Raw genomic sequence first — 19,011 nt, 5'->3', positions numbered from 1 at the left:
ATATATATATATATATATATATATATACACACACACACACACACACAGTGTATATATAGATAGATAGATAGATAGATAGATAGATAGATAGATAGATAGAGGTGTCTGATGGGTTTTTCCTATCCATTTGGTGATATATCATGACATCTATAGAATTTTCTTATTGTACGTCCTGATCTGCTCCTCCATCAGTACTTCGCCATGGCTGCACATTCTTGCGTCTTTTCGTCCCTTTGATCTCTCCCTTTGTCAGGCATTGCAAGTAATGTTGTTCTGTGTTCCTTTTGCGTTCCTAAATACCTTTCATATGTTTGATGAGATGTTTAATTAGAGTTTCACCTTCTCCCGTGCAGATGGCAGCACTTCAGAGTCCTTTCTATGGCGACAAAATGAACTTGTTTTCTCTGTGTCAGAAGATAGAACAGTGTGAATATCCCCCCCTGCCCACAGAACACTACTCCGAAAAAGTAAGTACGGATCCCTTTCATCCTCCTTCTCTGAGCCTGACAGAGAGATCACCTGGCATCTGGCAGCCGGGTGTCAGTCTGTCTGCCTCTCCTATCCACTGCCTTATAATTGTTATTGATGTATTGTCTCTGGGTATTGTAGTGCTGTCTATGTGTAGACATTTTGCTTTAAAACCGTAGCAGAAAACGGCATGAAAGGCGATATTAGAAGCGTTTAGAGGCAAAAGAGTTGGCTTTCCATACTCTGCCTATGTATGTAGTAGGAGGCTTCACCTTGTACATACAATTATGCAGGATGGCCATGACCGTGTGGGTGTGTATGTATATACAGTATATGTGTGTGTGTGTGTATATATATATATATATATATATATATATATATATACACACACACACATATATATATATATATATATATATATATATATATATATACACACACTCCATGATAGCCAGCATGTGTGCACAGAGGCTTTCTGCCCTCTCCGTATTTCATGCTCCTGTGACACACAGCTCAGTATTTGCCTGTTGGCTCCTGGAATTAGTGTAAGTTGACAGATGTGTTTCCTGTCTGTACAATTACTGTCTGTCCACCTCCCCCTGGCAGTGCTAAAGAGCACATGTAAGTACAGTGATACAGCTGAGGGTGCGAAGGAGTGTTTAAGGCTCCAAAGCACCAGCTCAGTCAGAGCTAGGCTCCAGATGGTGTGCATGCACTATTAGCACAGCGCCAGAGTGAGAGTGCGTAGGGCGAGCCCTTTGGCTCTGGTTTAGCTGTCTGTACATGCTGCTTCTGCCAGTAAAAGTAGCACGTCTTCTCTTTGTCAGAGATTTGGTTCGGCGTGAGATAATCTCCTCCATAAAGAACACAGAGCGGCACGTAGATTAAAAATGAATGGCCAGACCCTAGCTGACCCCTTCTACCTGCTGATCCTTGGCCTTAATTTATATTCTGGATTGTGCTATGTCTATCCAAAGCGCTCTCCTGGGGTCTCTTCTTGTATCCACAATGGTTCATGAAAAATAATCCTTCCTCAAACTACCCCAGAGTGTGCTACAATCCGGCTTTATAGCCTAACCTCTAGTGGCACATTGTATTGTGCAGTTTGGGGATTCTTTTGTAGACATTTGAGACACGGCTATATATTTTACCTAAATAGATCTTTGTTATAACCTCATATTACCAGCACATCCTGGATTTATGATTTGTGTACACATCTTTTCCTTCACCCCCAAAATTTGATGTTGGTTAAAAAAGTATGCATTTATAATGTTGTCAGCTTTTACAGCGGCTGCATTGAATTATATATATATATATATATATATATATATATATATATATATATATATATATATATATATATATATATCTAAATATATAGCAAAGGAACCCCAAGGTACTCCATCCCACCCATATAGGAAAAATACCAATAATTACAATCCAAAAATTTCCCTTTGCATGTTGTAGCTTCTGGTCTAAGATTCTGTCTTTTGTCCCTGGCAATTGGCGTAAGTCTCAATAAATATTTAGTAGGAGTACATTTACTATAGCGCTGGTGCACAGCCATTTCTATTACAGCACGGTTTCTCAAATGTTTTTTGACTACTAACATGGAGTGCCAAACATGTGCAATTGTGCTGTATACAGAATACACTTACCAGGGCCAACCAAATACCAACATCAAGCGGAAAATACCTCCCAGAAAAACCAAAAACATCAAAATCGTCAAATGCCAAAATATCTAAGCAGAAGAGCCAAACACCATCATGCAGCATTGCTCCCCTAACCTGCCCCTCTCCTAATATCGTCTGCCCCTACCTCTAGCCTATTGCCATTTACAATCTCCCAAACTAAACCCTTCCAAACTTGCAGAAAATTCCACGCCGCCCACATTGTCAGGAGCACGGCCACAACAGATAGAGGAGATAAGAGAAGGGATCTTACCTATACTAAAGCCCCTGCTTTGTGCTGAAGCGGACACTGGGAATATTTAAGAGGTATTGACAGCACAGGAATGGTTAACATGGAGCAACCCCTTTAACTACCAGGAATATTAATATGTATAATGACCTGTGAGGTCAAAGGATTTATGGTAATGTGTCTCGTAACTATGTGTTAATATCTGATATTTGTACAGGTGACTTACGGGTTCACACCAAATATTTCAACTCAGAAATTGGTTATTGGGTGTAATGATGGGGTGTAAAGAGTTTAATGGGTCCATTCTGAGAAGTTGATCATTTACCTTACGGTAGCCCCTGTCTTAGACACTGAGCTCCCACTGAAGTCCATCATGAAATATTATAATTGAACGTAAAGGTAATGTTCACACAGTTATTTGCAGGCTGAAAAAGTCTGCTCCAAGAATTAGGAAACTTTTTTTTTTTTTTTTTTTAATTTTTATGTGTTTTTGCAGTTTGAACCTGGAAAATCTGCTAACAAAAAAAACACGCTAGTAGTTTATAATGGGGTTTTGCTTGTTTTGTTTTTTTTGCCTTTAGATAGAGCAGAATAAAACCCAACTACTGACTCCCATTGAAATTAATAGGTGTTTTTTGAGACGGATTCCATCACAAAATCCTCCTGCAAAAAAAAAAAAAAAGTCAGCGTGAACTCTCCCTGAGCAGTCAGACTTACCAAAACGTAAATGCACATCCGAGCTTCCCTTCTTCCACTATTCTCTAAATTTGTTTGGGTCGCTAGGCCTGTGTCTTATGAGGCAGTTCCCTGATGCCAATGCCCAAATGCTGGTTGAAGGGAACCTCCTGCCCCCTGGGAGGTTTGCCAAACCTTCCAGGAGGTCTCTTCATTTCCCACAAGGCTCCTCGACATTTCAGGAGAGTTGGCAAGTATGACATTAATACCAGTTTGCCGGTCCAGAACTGTAGCCAAGTCTGCAGGTCTCTCCATAGAATAGAGAACATTTGGTTAGTCATTATCAGCGGGGGCAGGGGGGGATACAAGACGACCGGCACACAATGGTTTCCTTACTGGATGACTTAAAACTGAATTTAATGCAGAATTTTTCTACTTGTCAAAAACCGGCAAAGATTTTGAAGCAGAATTTGGAGAAGAGTGCCGCTGTATTTTGCCTTTATTGAGCAGGGCCACATTCTGCGTAAAGGTTTATTTTCTGCCTCCTATTCATTTCACTGGGTGTCCTCAGTCGGACTCCACCTGAAGAACCAGCAGGACGCTTATTTTTTCTAGTAGCTGAAAAAAATTTCTGTCTACCATTAAAATGAATGTGAGGCAGACTTCAGTCAGATTCTGCCTCAAATTCAGCAACCAATTCCGGTGTGTACACCCCCTTAAAGGGGATGTCTTGTCCAGCTCCTGAACATTCGTCCAGTTGTACATTTACCCAGTGGACGTAAAAGTAATTCAGAACAACAGCGGACCTTATAAAACAGGTTGGAAATCCAGATCTAATCTGCTTATTTTATTGATTTCATACAATTCTGTGCTGTTTGTGGAGGGATTTACTCTCTAAACCCAATATTAGAAATCCGAGGCCTGGCTATGAATGGAGCATTTACAGAGGCCCCTTATTAGGAAGTATATTAAGGCTAATGAGACCTGTGCCTGACCCCTTGTATGCCCCGGTCACCACCATGCTGCTGTATACGCCTGGACACACATTCGGCAGTAATTGACAGGGTCACTATAGCCCGTCCACATAAAATGTGCCCCACTATCCATCTCCATGAACAGTCCAGCCATGAATAGAGTGGAGAATCAATACTACAATGACCTATCAAACCTCAGCTATCATGGGGCTCATGGACATTGTCTGGCCTGTACCAGACATCAGTGATCCAGGGAAATAGCAGCCATCCGGCCTGTTTTTTGTTTTTTTTCTTCGCTCAAGCTCACAGCAAATATTTTCAATTGATCATGCTTGAATGTTTTTTTGTTGTTTTTTTTTTTTCCCTTTTTCCTCGTCTCTCAACATCCCCCTGAGAGAGCTGAGCTGAGCTCTGTGTTGCTGATCAACTCAGTCGTTCCCCAGAGTCCTGATCCTGTGCAACCTCATAAAGATCCTGACTAAAGCGGCGGCGTTCCTTCTGGTTCGCTCCACCAGTAATTCTGTTTTCATGCACACCAATTGTGTTCATTATATGTGATAAAATATTAAATGCCTCCCGTGTTACAAACCGGGGTAGAACCAAGAAAATTGCTCTTTTAGCTGTAATGCCATTGATTTGCCATTATTGGGCCGCGGTCCTGAGCCAGCCAATTACATAATGAAAAGGCAGTGATCTTGAGGGAGTACGAGACTTCAGAGCGCCTTTATTTTACCACGCTACGTTACCAAACATTTTTAATAAAGTGTGTGACAAGTCAGCTAAAGATAACAAATGCAATGGATTTTCTAGGAAAAAAAATAATTGCGATTGCATGAAAAAGCACATCCATAGTCCGCTCTATTCACCGTGAGCTTTCAGCCATCATTCTCCTAGTCACTAGGGGAGCAGTAGTCTGGCAACCCTAAACTTATACCCTATCCTGTGGACACGTGCCATTTGGGTCATAGTCTGGAGGATTTGTCCAGAATGAGATGAACATGGCCACTTTCTTACAAGAACAGCACCACACCTGTCTATGGGTTGTGTCTGGTATTGCACCTTAGCTCCCTTCACTTCAATGTTGCTGAGCTGTAATACTGCACAAACCTCGTAGAGTGTGGTGCCATTTCTGAAAGTGAAATCCTGTGTAATCCCTTTAATAAGAATACAAGGTGAGACAATTCATTTCTGAAGAAGACCCGCAGGAATAAAAGATAAATTAATCTGATAGTACCAGGATCTTGGAAAAACAAAAACAACATTAGTGGGTCCTGTTTTGTAAGGGGGCATTCACACGGAGGAAGTTGGCGCTGATCCTGCCACAATAACTCGCGGCAGAGTCAGCTCTGATAAAAAAGGCTCCCATTGAGCTCAATGGGTTCCGCGGAACACATTGCAATCAATGGTAGGCTTTTTTCAGTGCTGATTCTGCTGCGAGTTATTGTGGCAGGATCAGCGCCAATTTCCTCCTTGTGAATGCCCCCTAAAGGATATTTGTTGTATGCTAAGTTCACCCTGGTGTCCCATCCATTCTTCTGATCGGCTGGAGGATCAGAGCATCGGACAGCTGTACTACTAAAATAGCAAATATGTACAGAGGCGGACAGCGCCCATTAATTATTATTATTTTTTTAAACTTAAAGCTGCAGATGAAAAAGTTGTACACACAAGGAATTTTTGGTACGCCAATTTCAGGCAGACATTGGGACAAGAGTCTCCAACAGTGACTGAGGTGCAAATGGGAACATAACCATCGCACTAATATATTGGCACCAGCAACAGGAAAACTTGTCACCATGTACCCCCCCCCCCCATCCACATAAAACAAAACAAACAAGACTTCAGTCTCTGGCTAGGTGAGCAGATACATAGTTACATAGTAGATGAGGTTGGATAAAGACATTAGTCCATCAAGTCCAACCTATAACTCTACAATCCCCTACAGTGTTGATCCAGGGGAAGGCAAAAACCCCATGAGGCTCATGCCAATTGCCCTATTTCAGGGGAAAAAATTCCTTCCCGACTCCAAATCTGGCAGTCAGTATAAAAACCCTGGATCAACGTGTCCTTAAAATCTAGAGTCCATAACCTGTTATATTTTTCTCTTCAAGAAAGGCATCCAGGCCCTCTTTGAACTTGTTCAGTGAATCCGCCATCACCACTTCCTGGGGCAGAGAGTTCCAGAGCCTCGCTGTTCTTACTGTGAAGAATCCCCTTCTATGTTTCTGGTGAAACCTTCTCTCCTCCAGACGTAGAGGATGTCCTCTTGTCACTGTCACTGGCCTAGGACTAAAAATATCCTTAGGGCTCGTTCACATCTGCGCCCAGGTGTCCATTTCCTGCATAAAACAGAGCAGGATACAGAAACCTGCAGGACTCTTTCTCACCCATTCATTTGAATGGGTGAGAAAGATGTCCGGCCGTGAGCGTTTTATGCTCTCCGCCGCGAAACCGGGTTTTTTAATCCGGACACAGAGTTGGACATGCAGTACTCTGTGTCCGGATTAAAAAATCCGGTTTCGCGGCGGAGAGCATAAAACGCTCACCGCCGCTCACGGCCAGACCCGGTCTGTGGTTTCCGTCTTCTGGCATGCAGAAGACGGAAAGCACAGAACGGAGACCAGAACGCAGGTGTGAACCTAGCATCAGAAAGTTCTTTGTATTGTCCCTTTATGTATTTGTACAGTTATTAGATCTCCCCATAGACGTCTTTTCTCTAAACTGAATAACCCCAAGTTTGTTAATCTATCATCGTGCTCCAGTCCACCCATTCCCCTAATCATTTTGGTTGCAGGTTTCTGCCTCCCACTTGATATCTGGGTAGTTGAAATCCCCCATAATAATGACTTTATTCTGCTTTGCGGCCTCATCTATTTGTTTTATTAGTATATTTTCAGCTTCTTCCATTATATTTGGAGATTTATAATAAACCCCTATCAGTATTTTATTATTTTTTTTGTTCCACCCATAAGGACTCCACATAATCATTTTCCTCCCAGATGTCCACACGCAGGAATGGCTTAAGGCCTGATTTTACGTATAAGCAAACACCTCCCCCTTTCTTATTTGTACGCTCCTTTCTAAACATGCTGTACCCTTGTATATTTACAGCCCAGTCATAGCTATAGTCCAGCCATGTCTCACTTACCCCCACCATGTCATAATTGTCTTCCAACATCATCACTTCTAGTTCCTCCATCTTGTTAGTAAGACTTCGGGCATTTGTATACATACATTTCATAGATTTAGCTTCCCTACTCTTCCACTGCCTACTGACTGCTCTAACCCGACCCCCTGCTCCACCCCCAGTTACAGTATCTAGCCCTCTTTCCATTTCTACACTATCTTGCCCTCTACATCTGTTACCCTCCCCCCCCAGTCCCTAGTTTAAACACTACTCCAACCGTCTAGCCATCTTCTCCCCCAGCACAGCTGCCCCCTCCCCATTGAGATGCAGCCCGTCCCTAGCATAGAACCTGTAGCCCACAGCAAAGTCGGCCCAGTTCTCCAGGTACCCAAACCCCTCCTTCCTACACCAACTCTTGAGCCACTTGTTTACCTCCCTGATCTGCTGCTGCCTTTCCTGTGTGGCTCGTGGAACAGGCAGTATTTCTGAGAATACTACCCTGGAGGTCCTTGCCTTCAACTTGCTCCTTAAATCCCTGAAATCATTTTTAAGGACCTTCCACCTACCGCTAACTTTGTCATTTGTGCCAACGTGCACCATGACCGCTGGATCCACAGCAGCCCCACCCAGTAATGTCACCCCGTTCCGCGATGTGTCGAACTCGAGCGCCAGGAAGGCAACACACCGTACGACGATCCCGGTCTTTGTGACAGATTGCCCTATCTGTTCCCCTAATAATTGAATCTCCCACTACCAGCACCTGTCTAGTCTTCTCTGCGCTCCTATCCCCCTTCTTAATGGAGCAGACATTCCCCTGGCTTTCAGAGGAAGTGTCATGCTGCAGCAGTGTTACCCCTGTACTAACGTCCCCCTCATCTGCCAATTTAGCAAACTTGTTGGGGTGTGCCAGTTCAGGACTAACCTCCCTGGCTCCCTCTACCCCGCTGGTTTCTAACTGTCACCCAGCTAGCTGCCTCAAGTTCCGGCACCTCCATGTTCCCATCCCCCTCTGCACTTGCCCCAATGAGTTGCTGCTCTGTGAGCAACAAACTCCTTTCCATGTGTCAATGGATCGCAATGTTTCAATCTGCCCATTTAGATCCATGATCTGGGCTTCCAAATGGGCAATGTGTATCTTTCACAACAGTATGCCCCCTCAAGCAGAGCATACATGTTGCAAGATGCACACTGGACAGCAGTGATAAATATGGAGCTCATCTTACCTGATGGGGATATTACAGCAAGACAAACAAATTCAAATAAAGAGTGAAAGGGTTTTCCTTGTAAAGTCCCTGAATCTAAAGTCACTTAATCTTAAGTCACACTTAGACTAAACCACACTCGCAAGCTCCCACACTCGCTTTATACTTAGCTTTTTTTTAAAGCTGCTGCAAGCAGGACAGAAAGCTGCCACTGATCCCACTGATTTCTCTGGTTGCAAGAAAAAAAAAAAAAAAAAAGATCCAGAATATGACATTTGTTATGCCAGTCACTGACATTGCCCGCAAAGAGTCCATGAGCTGTATGCGAATACGAATACAGACCAATGGCTCCTTAACTGTGTGATATAATGGTGAGGGCTGATAAATAATAATCACATATTCATATTCACTATCTTGTCGCCTACTGTAGCTCTGCTCCTATGGAAGTGAATAGGGTGTTCCAGTTGCCCGGCACAATACTTATAGGATCATCCCCTGTATAGCTTCAGCCACAGCAGCCAATCAGTGCAGAGTATTGGCCCCAGTCAGGTACTTAATGGGAAACTTGCTCAGCGTCCCAGAAAACCCCTTTAAGAGATGACTGACTTACGTTAAGGCAACGTGGGGCCTTAATGGGCTGTATCATAAAGGCGCACACTGTGTGGTAAATTTGGCACATCTTTAGATACCGGTGTCTAATTTTAGGCCATCTCTTGGTTGGCGTCATTTTTTGCACCAAATTCCACCTGATATTAGATAAAACTTGTTGTCCAGGATCTGATGGTAATACATACTAATGTCCAGGATAAGTCCTCATTGTCTGATCTGTCGCAGTCCAACACAAAGTAGGAGCATAGTTCCAGGTACCCCCGCTATACTGCAGCCCTGCGCCCATTCACCTGAATAGAAGTAGGGCTGCTTCTGGTCATATACTTAGTATATGTCTTCCAACGACTGCATCACCTGATAGGTATAAGGCCTGGGTGTCAGACCCCGACAGATCTGCTCAACCCTTAACCAACAATTAAAACTATTGATACTGTTTGCTATATAAGACGTAGTATAGGGCCTGAAGGGGGCAGTGCAGAGCTCAGAAGTCACAGCTATAAGAGTGCATCAGCTTTTCCTGGAGTGTTGCTTTCCCCTTTCTGTCTTGCAGGCTGACGTCTGTATAATCCTCGTCTCCTTAGCTCACCTATTAATATAAGAACAGCTAAAGTAAAGTTCAAGGAGAATTAGCAATGACACCGCCCAGGGAAATCACATCTAATACTGTATAATGGGGGCAATGAGTAGTTTGTTAGACAGAAGCAGATTGTGGCAGGCAGTAGATCAATCATCTGGCTGTAGGATCAGAGCGGCATACAAAGAGCCGCCATCTAATGCCGCCTCTAACAATAGCAGCTTCTTCCTCTAGTGATAAATATATTGACAGCCGGAGATGAGTGATGCCTCGGCCTCACAGTCCATGACACTTTTTCTCCTGCCTCTATTATTAACTGCACATTGTACAGTGTGGCCGTGTGCGGGATCGTTTATAGGAACTCTATCAGGCAATGCATTGTGGTGGAAAGCAGATTATGCTGCACTTTTTTTTTTTCTACTTACAGATTTTTGCAACTTTTATTTTCTTAATCAGCGTCATAGCTTGATACTTATGATATTGACATGACTGGTGTCCCTGCTCTCTTGGTTTGGGGTATATACTGTGGCATCTTAGCCACCTGCTGTATATGTAACTGATGAATGGTGGCGGCACCAATCAAGTAAATGGACTGGTTGCAATTCCCTGCACAGCGTCTGCGAATGTTGTACAGGGGAAAGCTGGTCAGCAGCCTCTACCTGTGTGAACACATGCATGCTCAGCATATGTATCGGGGAGTCCTGAGAAATAGGCTCTCTTGGTTCTGTCATGTGCTATCCCTTTAGGTCATTGAGCTGTCATCACTTCTTTACCAATAGTCTTGAGGTGCCTTTTTGCTGTTTTATACAAGTGTTTTTTTTTTCTTGTTTTTAAAACCAAAAAAATCCTGTGTTCCACTTCAAACATTGAGGGCACCATCAGAAGATGCCAACCTATTGACAAGATACAGGAAAGTGACATAAGTGTGGGGATGAAAGTCTCCCATACCAAAAAGTAACCTGAATATTTGTGTTTTTCCTGCTACCAGTAACATTTCTAGCATTATACCATACTCTGATTCACAACTTGCAGAGTCCTGCCTGACATCTCGTTCCAGCAGTCTCAAGTAGTCCTTTGTTTCCATTTCCTTCCATGTGAACAGACTTAAGAAAAGTTATCTGGACTAGAAGTTCCGATCTTAGCAGATTGGCGGCTAGTCAGTGCGGACAATGGGCATTACCTCGGAAATAATTGGCAGTGTAGTCGCCATTTATTAATGAGAGACATCGCTTGTTTTGTGGCATTACAGAGAGGATGTAAACACCAAATCACAGCAGTATTAATAATAAGTTATATGACGTGTGATACTGAGGAGGGGGGGGACACACAGTATTACACCGCAATATATGCACCGATGAGTTCTGAGCAATTTCCAGAGATGCCCTGCTGGCTCATATAATATGTAATTATAATGTATAGTCACTATATAATCCTATTAATATTAGAAATGTGAAAGTTTGTGAGTTTGGATGTTTGTGGGTTTGTGTGTTCGGATGTTTGTTAGTCAATCACGCAAAACCCGCTCGACCGATTTGGCTGAAATTTTCCACAAACATAGTTAATACACCCCATTGCGCAATAGGCTACTTTTCGTCACAATAGCGCACATACGTTTTTCCCAGGACCCCCACAAAACCCAAACTCACACCACCATCTCTGCAATCTCACACACTTTGGACCATAGCGAGCCACAAAATTCATATTGCCCTCTCCAGCCTAGCCCCTAACCCCACACAATCACATATACATATACTTTACCACTTTGCCCCTCACCTTAACGATACTCCAGGAGGCTCTCTTTAACGCTCCGGAGCAGCCATGTTTGCCAACCCCCACCGCTCTGACAATCCGCGACACCACCCACCCATGTCAATACCCCTAGGCGGTCTAATAAATGCAAAAAAAAAAAAGTTTAAAAAAAAGTAAAAAAAAATATTAAAAATTCAAATCACCCCCCTTTCCCTAGAACACATATAAAAGTAGTTAAAAACTGTGAAACACATACATGTTAGGTATCCCCACGTCCATCGCCCGCTCTACAAAGCTATACAAATATTTTTCCTGTTCGGTAAACGCCGTAGCGGGAAAAATGGTCAAAAGTGCCAAACCGCCGTTTTTTCACTGTTTTGATTCTGATAAAAATTTGAATAAAAAGTGATCAAAGCAATAACATTTCCTGAAAATGGTAGAACTACAAAGTACACCCGGTCCCGCAAAAAAAGACGCCCTATACATCCCCGTACATGCACGTATAAAAAAAGTTACGGCTGTCGGAATATGGCGACTTTTCAAAAAAAAATTAACAGTTTTGGATTTGTTTTTAAGGGGTCAAAATGTAACTAAAACCATATAAATTTGGTATCCCTGGAACCGTACCGAAACACAGAATACAGGGGACATGTCATTTTGGTTGCACAGTGAACGCCGTAAAACCAAAGCCCGTAAGAAAGTCGCAGAAATGCATTTTTTCTTGAAATCCACCCCATTTTGAATTTTTCCCCTGCTTCCCAGTACATTATATAGAATAAATAATGGTGGCATCATGAAGAAAAATTTGTCCCGCAAAAATTAAGACCTCATATGGCTCTGGGAGTTATGGGGTTTAGAAGGAGGGGAGTCAAAAACGAAAATCAAAAAATGCCATCGGCGGGAAAGGGTTAACTTCAAATACCTCTGTCCCAAAGTCACTATGTAAAGTTTCTCACAACACCGTATAGCAGCTCAAATACAAATTAACTTCAACACAAAAGTCTCACGTATTCTCTGCATTACAGCAAAAACAAGATACAAACTTACATTACATATCCCATACCTTATACACACTACGAAAACCTTACCCGCGCCTGTATATACCCACTTCTACAATCACCGCAGACGAAGTCGCGGGTACCAGCTAGTGACCATATAAATGAGATATAAAGGGTGTAGTAAGCCAGGGCCGCCATGACACAGTGTATGCAGCTCTGTTCCACTGTCCTAGACAAAGAGCGGCCCAGAACTAGTTAAAATAACACTGATTGAAGGAAAAAAATATTGCACTTGGTTGAAACAGTTTTGAGTAACTTTTTTTTTTTCTTCGTCCTTTGCAGTTACGAGAACTGGTCAGCATGTGCATTTACCCAGATCCAGACCAAAGGCCGGATATTGGCTACGTCCATCAGATAGCAAAACAGATGCACGTGTGGACTTCAAGCAGATGAAACCAGCAGCATCTACCTCGTCAAGGAAGACCCCTTACATCTTTAATTATATACTAAAAAAAAAACAAAAAAAAAAAACTTCTTACAAGAAGCAGAGGTCCCCAGAAGATCCAGCAATAGCAGTCTCTTCAATGGTGCGGCCAGCCTGGCTATGGAGGGTTTTGTAGGCCAGGACACAGGTGACAATTCCGGGAGAAGACAAACGCATATATAATGGATTGTAGACATAGAACCTAACAAGAGTTTTGTGTGATTTAGGTTAGGGTAGAATGAACAAGGCGCAGTTAAGGAGGCGCCAAAGTATAAGTTAGAATGTGAACAGTAACATAATTCCTCCAGTGTTTCTACAGACGTCTTGTCAGGTTGTGGAGTTCGATGACCCTTTTGCTGCAGCTCGCTGCCAGCTCCGGGGTTACTGGATTTATGAGAAATATATCAATTCTACATTTCTTTTGCCAATTATTAGTGTATAACGTTTTAGATGTAAATTCAATCTCTGAATTCTTAAATTTTGCTTTTTATATATATTTGTTTTCTTGAGGGGATAAGGAGAGCGCTTACTTAATACCTGTGCCATTGGGTCTAGATGTCACAATAGCTTTGGATTTTAAGATTTTTTTTTTATTGCTATGACAATGTTTGTCAGACTTCAGTAATAGCAGTGTTAACCCTGTAGTGGACGCTCCAGAATGAGGTAAAACCCAAGTCCAAAGTTTTTGTTAACTGTGAATGGATCATTTTGCAATGTGAACTTACATGTTGAAGGAATTCGTGAATCCAAATGTGGACAACCAAGCCATCGCTGAACTGCAACTCCCAGCAGGCTTTGACATACTAGAGCAGCACAAGTAACCGTGCCCCGCTGAGGATCAGACACCGCCATGCAGGCTTGTAAAGACTTGCTGTTACAGTATCTGCTCCTATGTGTATAACATATGGCTTACTCAAGGTGTTATTTTTGAGGCTGGAAAAAAAGACTTTGCTAATAAACAAATACTTCATATGTTGTAGATTTCTTGGGAAATATTCTAAGGCGGTGTCATGTATAACCCAGGTAAGCATATTCTGTGATATCCTGCACAGAGACTGTTAGGGCATGTTCACAATACAGAAATGGAAGAGGAATCTGGAATTATTCTTTCAGTTCTGCCACCCAATCTTATGTGAACATAGTGGACAGTAAGGGGCCATTCACACTGAGCAACGCTGCTGAATCTCACTTACTGTCCACTACGTTCACATAAGATTCTGATCACAGTTCTATCCTATTACCAACCTTAGCCGATTGTCAGAAGTGTCACCATCTCTGGGCAGAGCAGCAGACCACTTCAGAAGAACCCCTATAATGAGCAGATAGCTGCCCTTTCATGCCAAATGCAGGTCCTGAATGGATTCTCCTGGGTCACGCACTATGGAAAATGTAGCATTGGTTTTGTCCAGTGTTCCTTTAAGGTTTTATGAGCTTAGACTCCTAACGATTTACAAAGTGAAAAAGCTGAAGTACTTTATGCAATGGCTGAAGACTTCCTGAACAGTGTGCGGTGCATGAAGGTGTCTAATATAACTAAATCTATAGAATGTTACTGTAGATATCAGAGTGTCTGGAAGTCTCATCTATCATCTTACGTTCTGCTAGGTTTCCCTTAATGATGGATTCAGTCATAATGGATTAGTTAAAACCGCACTAAAAGCACGTGTAGTTTTGATGCGGTTTTAAGTACACCTGACCATCTGCAAACACTCTTAGCCTAGGGAGATACAAGGCAGGACTTCCGTAACAGAGTCCCATAGTGGACCCATACACAGCAGAAACCGGCAGCTTGGCATGCAGTGGGTTAGCTGCTGGAGATTGCACTATGTCAAAATTGCCCTGTGTCCCCTTACCCTTAAAGCAAACCTGTCAAGTGATATGGGCTGCTCTGAGAGGAGGATTTCAAGGTAAAAGCTAGGCAAGTCCTGATACAGAGAGCTGTTACTCACCCGGTGTAGGAAGGGTACTCTGGACGTTCTGTCTCTCCTAGGAGTCCTGTATGGATTTACTGTGCTCCAAATCCTATAAACCACAGAGCTCAGCTTCTCACCCATAATGATCTGCAGCATGAGATCTGGATATGGCCAAGATGTACATAGACAGTTATGGGCCAAAAAAGTATGGACTGTTCGTCTTACCAAGAATGCCCCCTCCCCAGATTCACAGTATCTTTGTTATCTGCGATGCTGAGACTCTTCCTCAGTACTGTCCTATATTGTAATGATAGCACTGTAGTCCTACAGTGAAATAGTTATTCATAGCAACGCACACCATATTTTCCAGCCCATGACTACCGGTGTGCAGCTGGCTTAGATAGCAGACAAATCCTGATCCAGGACTCCTAGGAGAGTCAATAAGAGTCCTGTTCTCCCCGCTAATACCGCATAGATGCCGCCCTATCTGAGAGCACTATCACCTGACTGGTTTGCTGTAAATCTCTGTGGCGGTCCATGCACATAATACAGTGACCACAGCGGGACGTGCACTAAATGGGTACACCAAGTCTATGCTACAAAATACACATATTGTCAATTCATGTAAAGGACAAGAACATTTTATTTGTTTTCTAACCAAATGTTTCAAGAGAGAGCGCGTGTTTAACATGGTCATAAGTACTACAAAGACTGAGGCTTACTGCCCCACCACAGGCAAAGAAATTAGGAAATATCCATAGTCTGCACATTTTCTTCCATCACATCCAGGTTAAAATGGGTGACCTTTTCAGACAGGATCCCCGTTGTACCCTTCTTGTATTTGTAATTTCCTTTCCTGTAAAAGAGAAACAATCCTTGCTGATCTCTGTACATCACCAACTTCTATGGACATGGCAATCATGAAGGCACAAAACATTTTCACACTAACCTCACGCCTTTCTTGTTAGCCACGTCATGAGGACGGATGTAGTCCACCTTGTTTTTGGTGATGACACACACATCAATGTTACTTCCAGATCCCAAGTCATTGAAGATACCAGAGGCAATAGCATCGCGCACTAGTTGTTTGGCTTCTTCTTCCTGCAAGATCACAGAATATACAGACGTCAGTCTCCACATTATCCTCTGTACTAATGTACTCCATTTATCAGGGACATTACTAACCGTCTTGGGCACCTCTATTCATTTTTGTGACATGAAGATAACCTTACCCATTCTCAAAATAAGAGTAATACAGGATATATATAGAAAATGTTTGTTTCTGTACCGTGTTAGCCAGTGGGTAGGAAATATAAAAAACAAAAAACTTTAAAGTCTTCAGTAGTTAATACCTTTTTTAATGGCTAACTCTCAGCTTCTTCTTCAGATATATCTAAAAAGAATTTCTGAAGGCTGCATATTTATGTACAACAGGACACTAGGAATAGAATTTAGGGAGGGGGGCTTATTGGTATATGCACGTAAACAATTCCACAGATCCCAGGTTCTTATCAGGTGATAAGAGTTGACACAGCTCTGACTTTGCTACACCTGAGATGCAGCAGAGCTGGCCGTGCGCTGTGTCAACTCTGCTACATCTGAGATCAGACCACAATGGAGACTGCTGTGGACCGATCTTAGACTCCTCCTCCGGCAGAATGCTGTACATTGTATGGCATTCGGCCAATCAACGATGGTCAATGCATTCCTATGAGAAAAAGTCAGCTCCCGCATAAGATAAGATAATCCTTTAATAGTCCCACAATGGGGAAATTTCAGTATGTTACAGCAGCATAGTAATACAGATACAGGATAATACACAGTAATATAATACAGACGTAGACACACGCATAAGCTGAGAAGAGAAGATATACTAGGAGTCCATAGCAGCTAAGGAACAAAAGAAGAAAGAAGGAAGACTTCATAATCATTAGTTTTCTGTACGGAGTGATCTTCGCTTGGTCTGATGTAGATTATACAGCCTGGTCGCGGTTGGAAGGAAGGACTTGTGATAGCGCTCCTTCTCACCCTTGGGGTGCGGCAGTTGGTCACTTACAGTGCTGCCAAGTGCCATCAAGGTCCCATACATGGGGTGGGATTTGTTCTCCCGCATGGAGGTCACCACAGACAATATCCTTCTGTCACCCACCATCTGTACTGGGTCCAGGGGGCTCCCCAGGACAGAGCTGGCCCTCCTGATCAGCCTGTCAAGTCTATTTCTGTCTCTGGTTGATATACTGCTCCCCCAGCAGGCCACACCGAAAAAGATGGCTGAAGCAACCACAGACTTGAAAAAGGCCCTAAGACGTGGCCCCTGGACTCAGAAGGCCCTCAGTCTCCTGAGCAGGTAGAGTCTGCTGTGACCCTTTCTGTGCAGCGCCTTCAGGTCATCAGTCCAGCTTATTATTGAGGAACACGCCCAGATACTTATAGGTCCTGACTATCTCAATGCATGTCCCTTGGATCTCCACCGGGGTCGGTGCACTTCTCCATTTACTAAAGTCCACCACCATCATCTTGGTCTTCCCAGCATTAATCCTGAGCTGGCAGGGATCCCAACTAGCATATAATGGGCTGCCACGAGATAGAGCCCCAAAGAGCTGTTTGAGTAACATTCCCACCTAAATAAAGCTAATTCCTAGCTAACCCTGCCAGTACATCTATTCCTGTCTCGCAGTCTCATATGAACCGAATCTGAAATCCACCATTCGTATAAAGTGGAGGTCACCTGATTTTGGCAGCCAATTACTTTTTTAAATTTTTTTTCGATGCCTACATTGTCGTAGTTCTTGTCCCACCTTCCCTCCACAGTTATTGGTGCATAAAAAAAAAGTGCCAAGGAAGGGGGTACGAATTTTTAGTGCGTTTGCCGCGTCATATTCGATTGGAACTGAATATCTTGAGCAGCCTGATATTCGATCGAATACCAATTTGATCGAACGCCGTTCGCTCATCTCTACTAGTAACCCAAACCTACAAGTCCTTTAATACATAGTTACTTTCTTATGATATCAGAAAACATGCCACTCTTGGGCTGAAAGGGAGTCTGTCACCAGAACCCATCCTTGCAGATAGTTTAGGGTCACCTGAATCAGTGTTTTCCCCTTGAGAATCACTGCTAAGATATTGCTGTTTGTGTCAATTTAAGAAGCTCATTTGCATATTTACTTGAAAAAAAAAAAATCTTGGCAAAGTTTTACAAGGGGAAGATACAGGTGACCTTAATCCATCTATGTGAGGGGCTGAGATCTGATGACAGACTCCCTTTAACCACAAGACTATAACATTCTTCACTATATCCACTTAATAATGAATGCTGAGAGGGTATCCTTCAGGATATGTTCACATGATGCATTTTCATTTTTTTATGGAAAAATATTTACAAAACCTCCCTGTTATGTGACATTGCAGCACATGAGCAGTATACAGGACCATTTTCTGCAGTAGTCATAAAGATGCCTATAGTGTATCCATGCTGCAGGGTGGCAGCTGACTACCTGATTTCCCTGCTTCATGAATAAGCCTATATTCAGACAACCGAGGATGAAATCTATTTTTCATGGCCTAAACAGATCCCTCATACATTGTGTACAGTGTATGGAGGAATCCGTGAAAATGGACAAAAATAGAACATGACCTATAGTTTGACACTCAGAACTGCCTGTTACTATTGTTCATGTGAATAGCCCCCATTCACATACTGTAAAATTAACGCAGTCATGTGGCGTCCAATTTTCACTGTTGTATTCAGAGGACGCCTGACATAGCAAATCCCTCCTATATACTCCAAGCAGGAGGTGCACATGAATTTGATGCATGGTGTCGGCAGTCCTATCTGCCCGCTCACTAGCCATTTACATAGCGGCATATCCGCACTCCTCCCGTGTAAGCCGCCGCCTCGCTGCCATTTCTTACCTTTTATAGAACAGCCCGTGTGTAATTACAGAAAGGAAAGTTTGGAAGCAAATAACCAGGCCTGTGAGTAGTTTACAGCTGCAAAGTCCAAAGTACCTGGGAATATGTTACCCCTGGGCCCGAGCTGCTTCTTAAATGAGATTACAATAAGAGTGATGTACGGTAAGACGAGTCAGCTGTGACAAGCAGCTCTTTATAGAGCTATCTGTTTGCTTCCATCACTGTATCACACAATGTGTCCCTGGGCTCCAATGTGCACAGCCATTTACCAGCACATGACAAATGGCCAACACTTGGAGAAGGCAGGAGAGAGGTCCAGATCGGTCACCGCAGCTGCGGCAGGCGGCTCGTGGTGGCCTGTATAGCCCCAGAGTTCATTAAACTGACCGGTAATGGTTCTCTC

The 19,011-nt window shown here is 43.0% G+C and overlaps 2 protein-coding genes across 3 annotated transcripts in view; one reads left to right on the top strand and one right to left on the bottom strand.

Annotated features, from left to right (window-relative positions):
* NEK6 (NIMA related kinase 6) overlaps nucleotides 1-13,752 on the top strand; it is a 131,075-nt gene extending 117,323 nt beyond the window's left edge. For both annotated transcript variants that reach the window (XM_075259391.1, XM_075259390.1), the window contains 2 exons: nucleotides 354-467; nucleotides 12,639-13,752. In XM_075259391.1, coding sequence (XP_075115492.1) covers nucleotides 354-467; nucleotides 12,639-12,749 — 225 coding nt within the window. In that variant the 3' untranslated portion in view covers nucleotides 12,750-13,752. The remainder of the gene's footprint in view (nucleotides 1-353; nucleotides 468-12,638) is intronic.
* A 1,566-nt stretch (nucleotides 13,753-15,318) lies between these two features.
* The window catches only part of PSMB7 (proteasome 20S subunit beta 7), a 61,885-nt gene continuing 58,192 nt past the window's right edge, over nucleotides 15,319-19,011 (bottom strand). The window contains exons 7-8 of the mRNA XM_075259392.1: nucleotides 15,643-15,794; nucleotides 15,319-15,549 (exon numbers count right to left, since the gene is read on the bottom strand). Of these exons, the coding sequence (XP_075115493.1) occupies nucleotides 15,438-15,549; nucleotides 15,643-15,794 (264 nt within the window). The 3' untranslated portion in view covers nucleotides 15,319-15,437. The remainder of the gene's footprint in view (nucleotides 15,550-15,642; nucleotides 15,795-19,011) is intronic.

Source organism: Leptodactylus fuscus, chromosome 11 (assembly GCF_031893055.1).
Source record: "Leptodactylus fuscus isolate aLepFus1 chromosome 11, aLepFus1.hap2, whole genome shotgun sequence".
Classification (NCBI taxonomy): domain Eukaryota; kingdom Metazoa; phylum Chordata; class Amphibia; order Anura; family Leptodactylidae; genus Leptodactylus; species Leptodactylus fuscus.
This window is presented reverse-complemented; position numbering and strand designations above follow the sequence as displayed.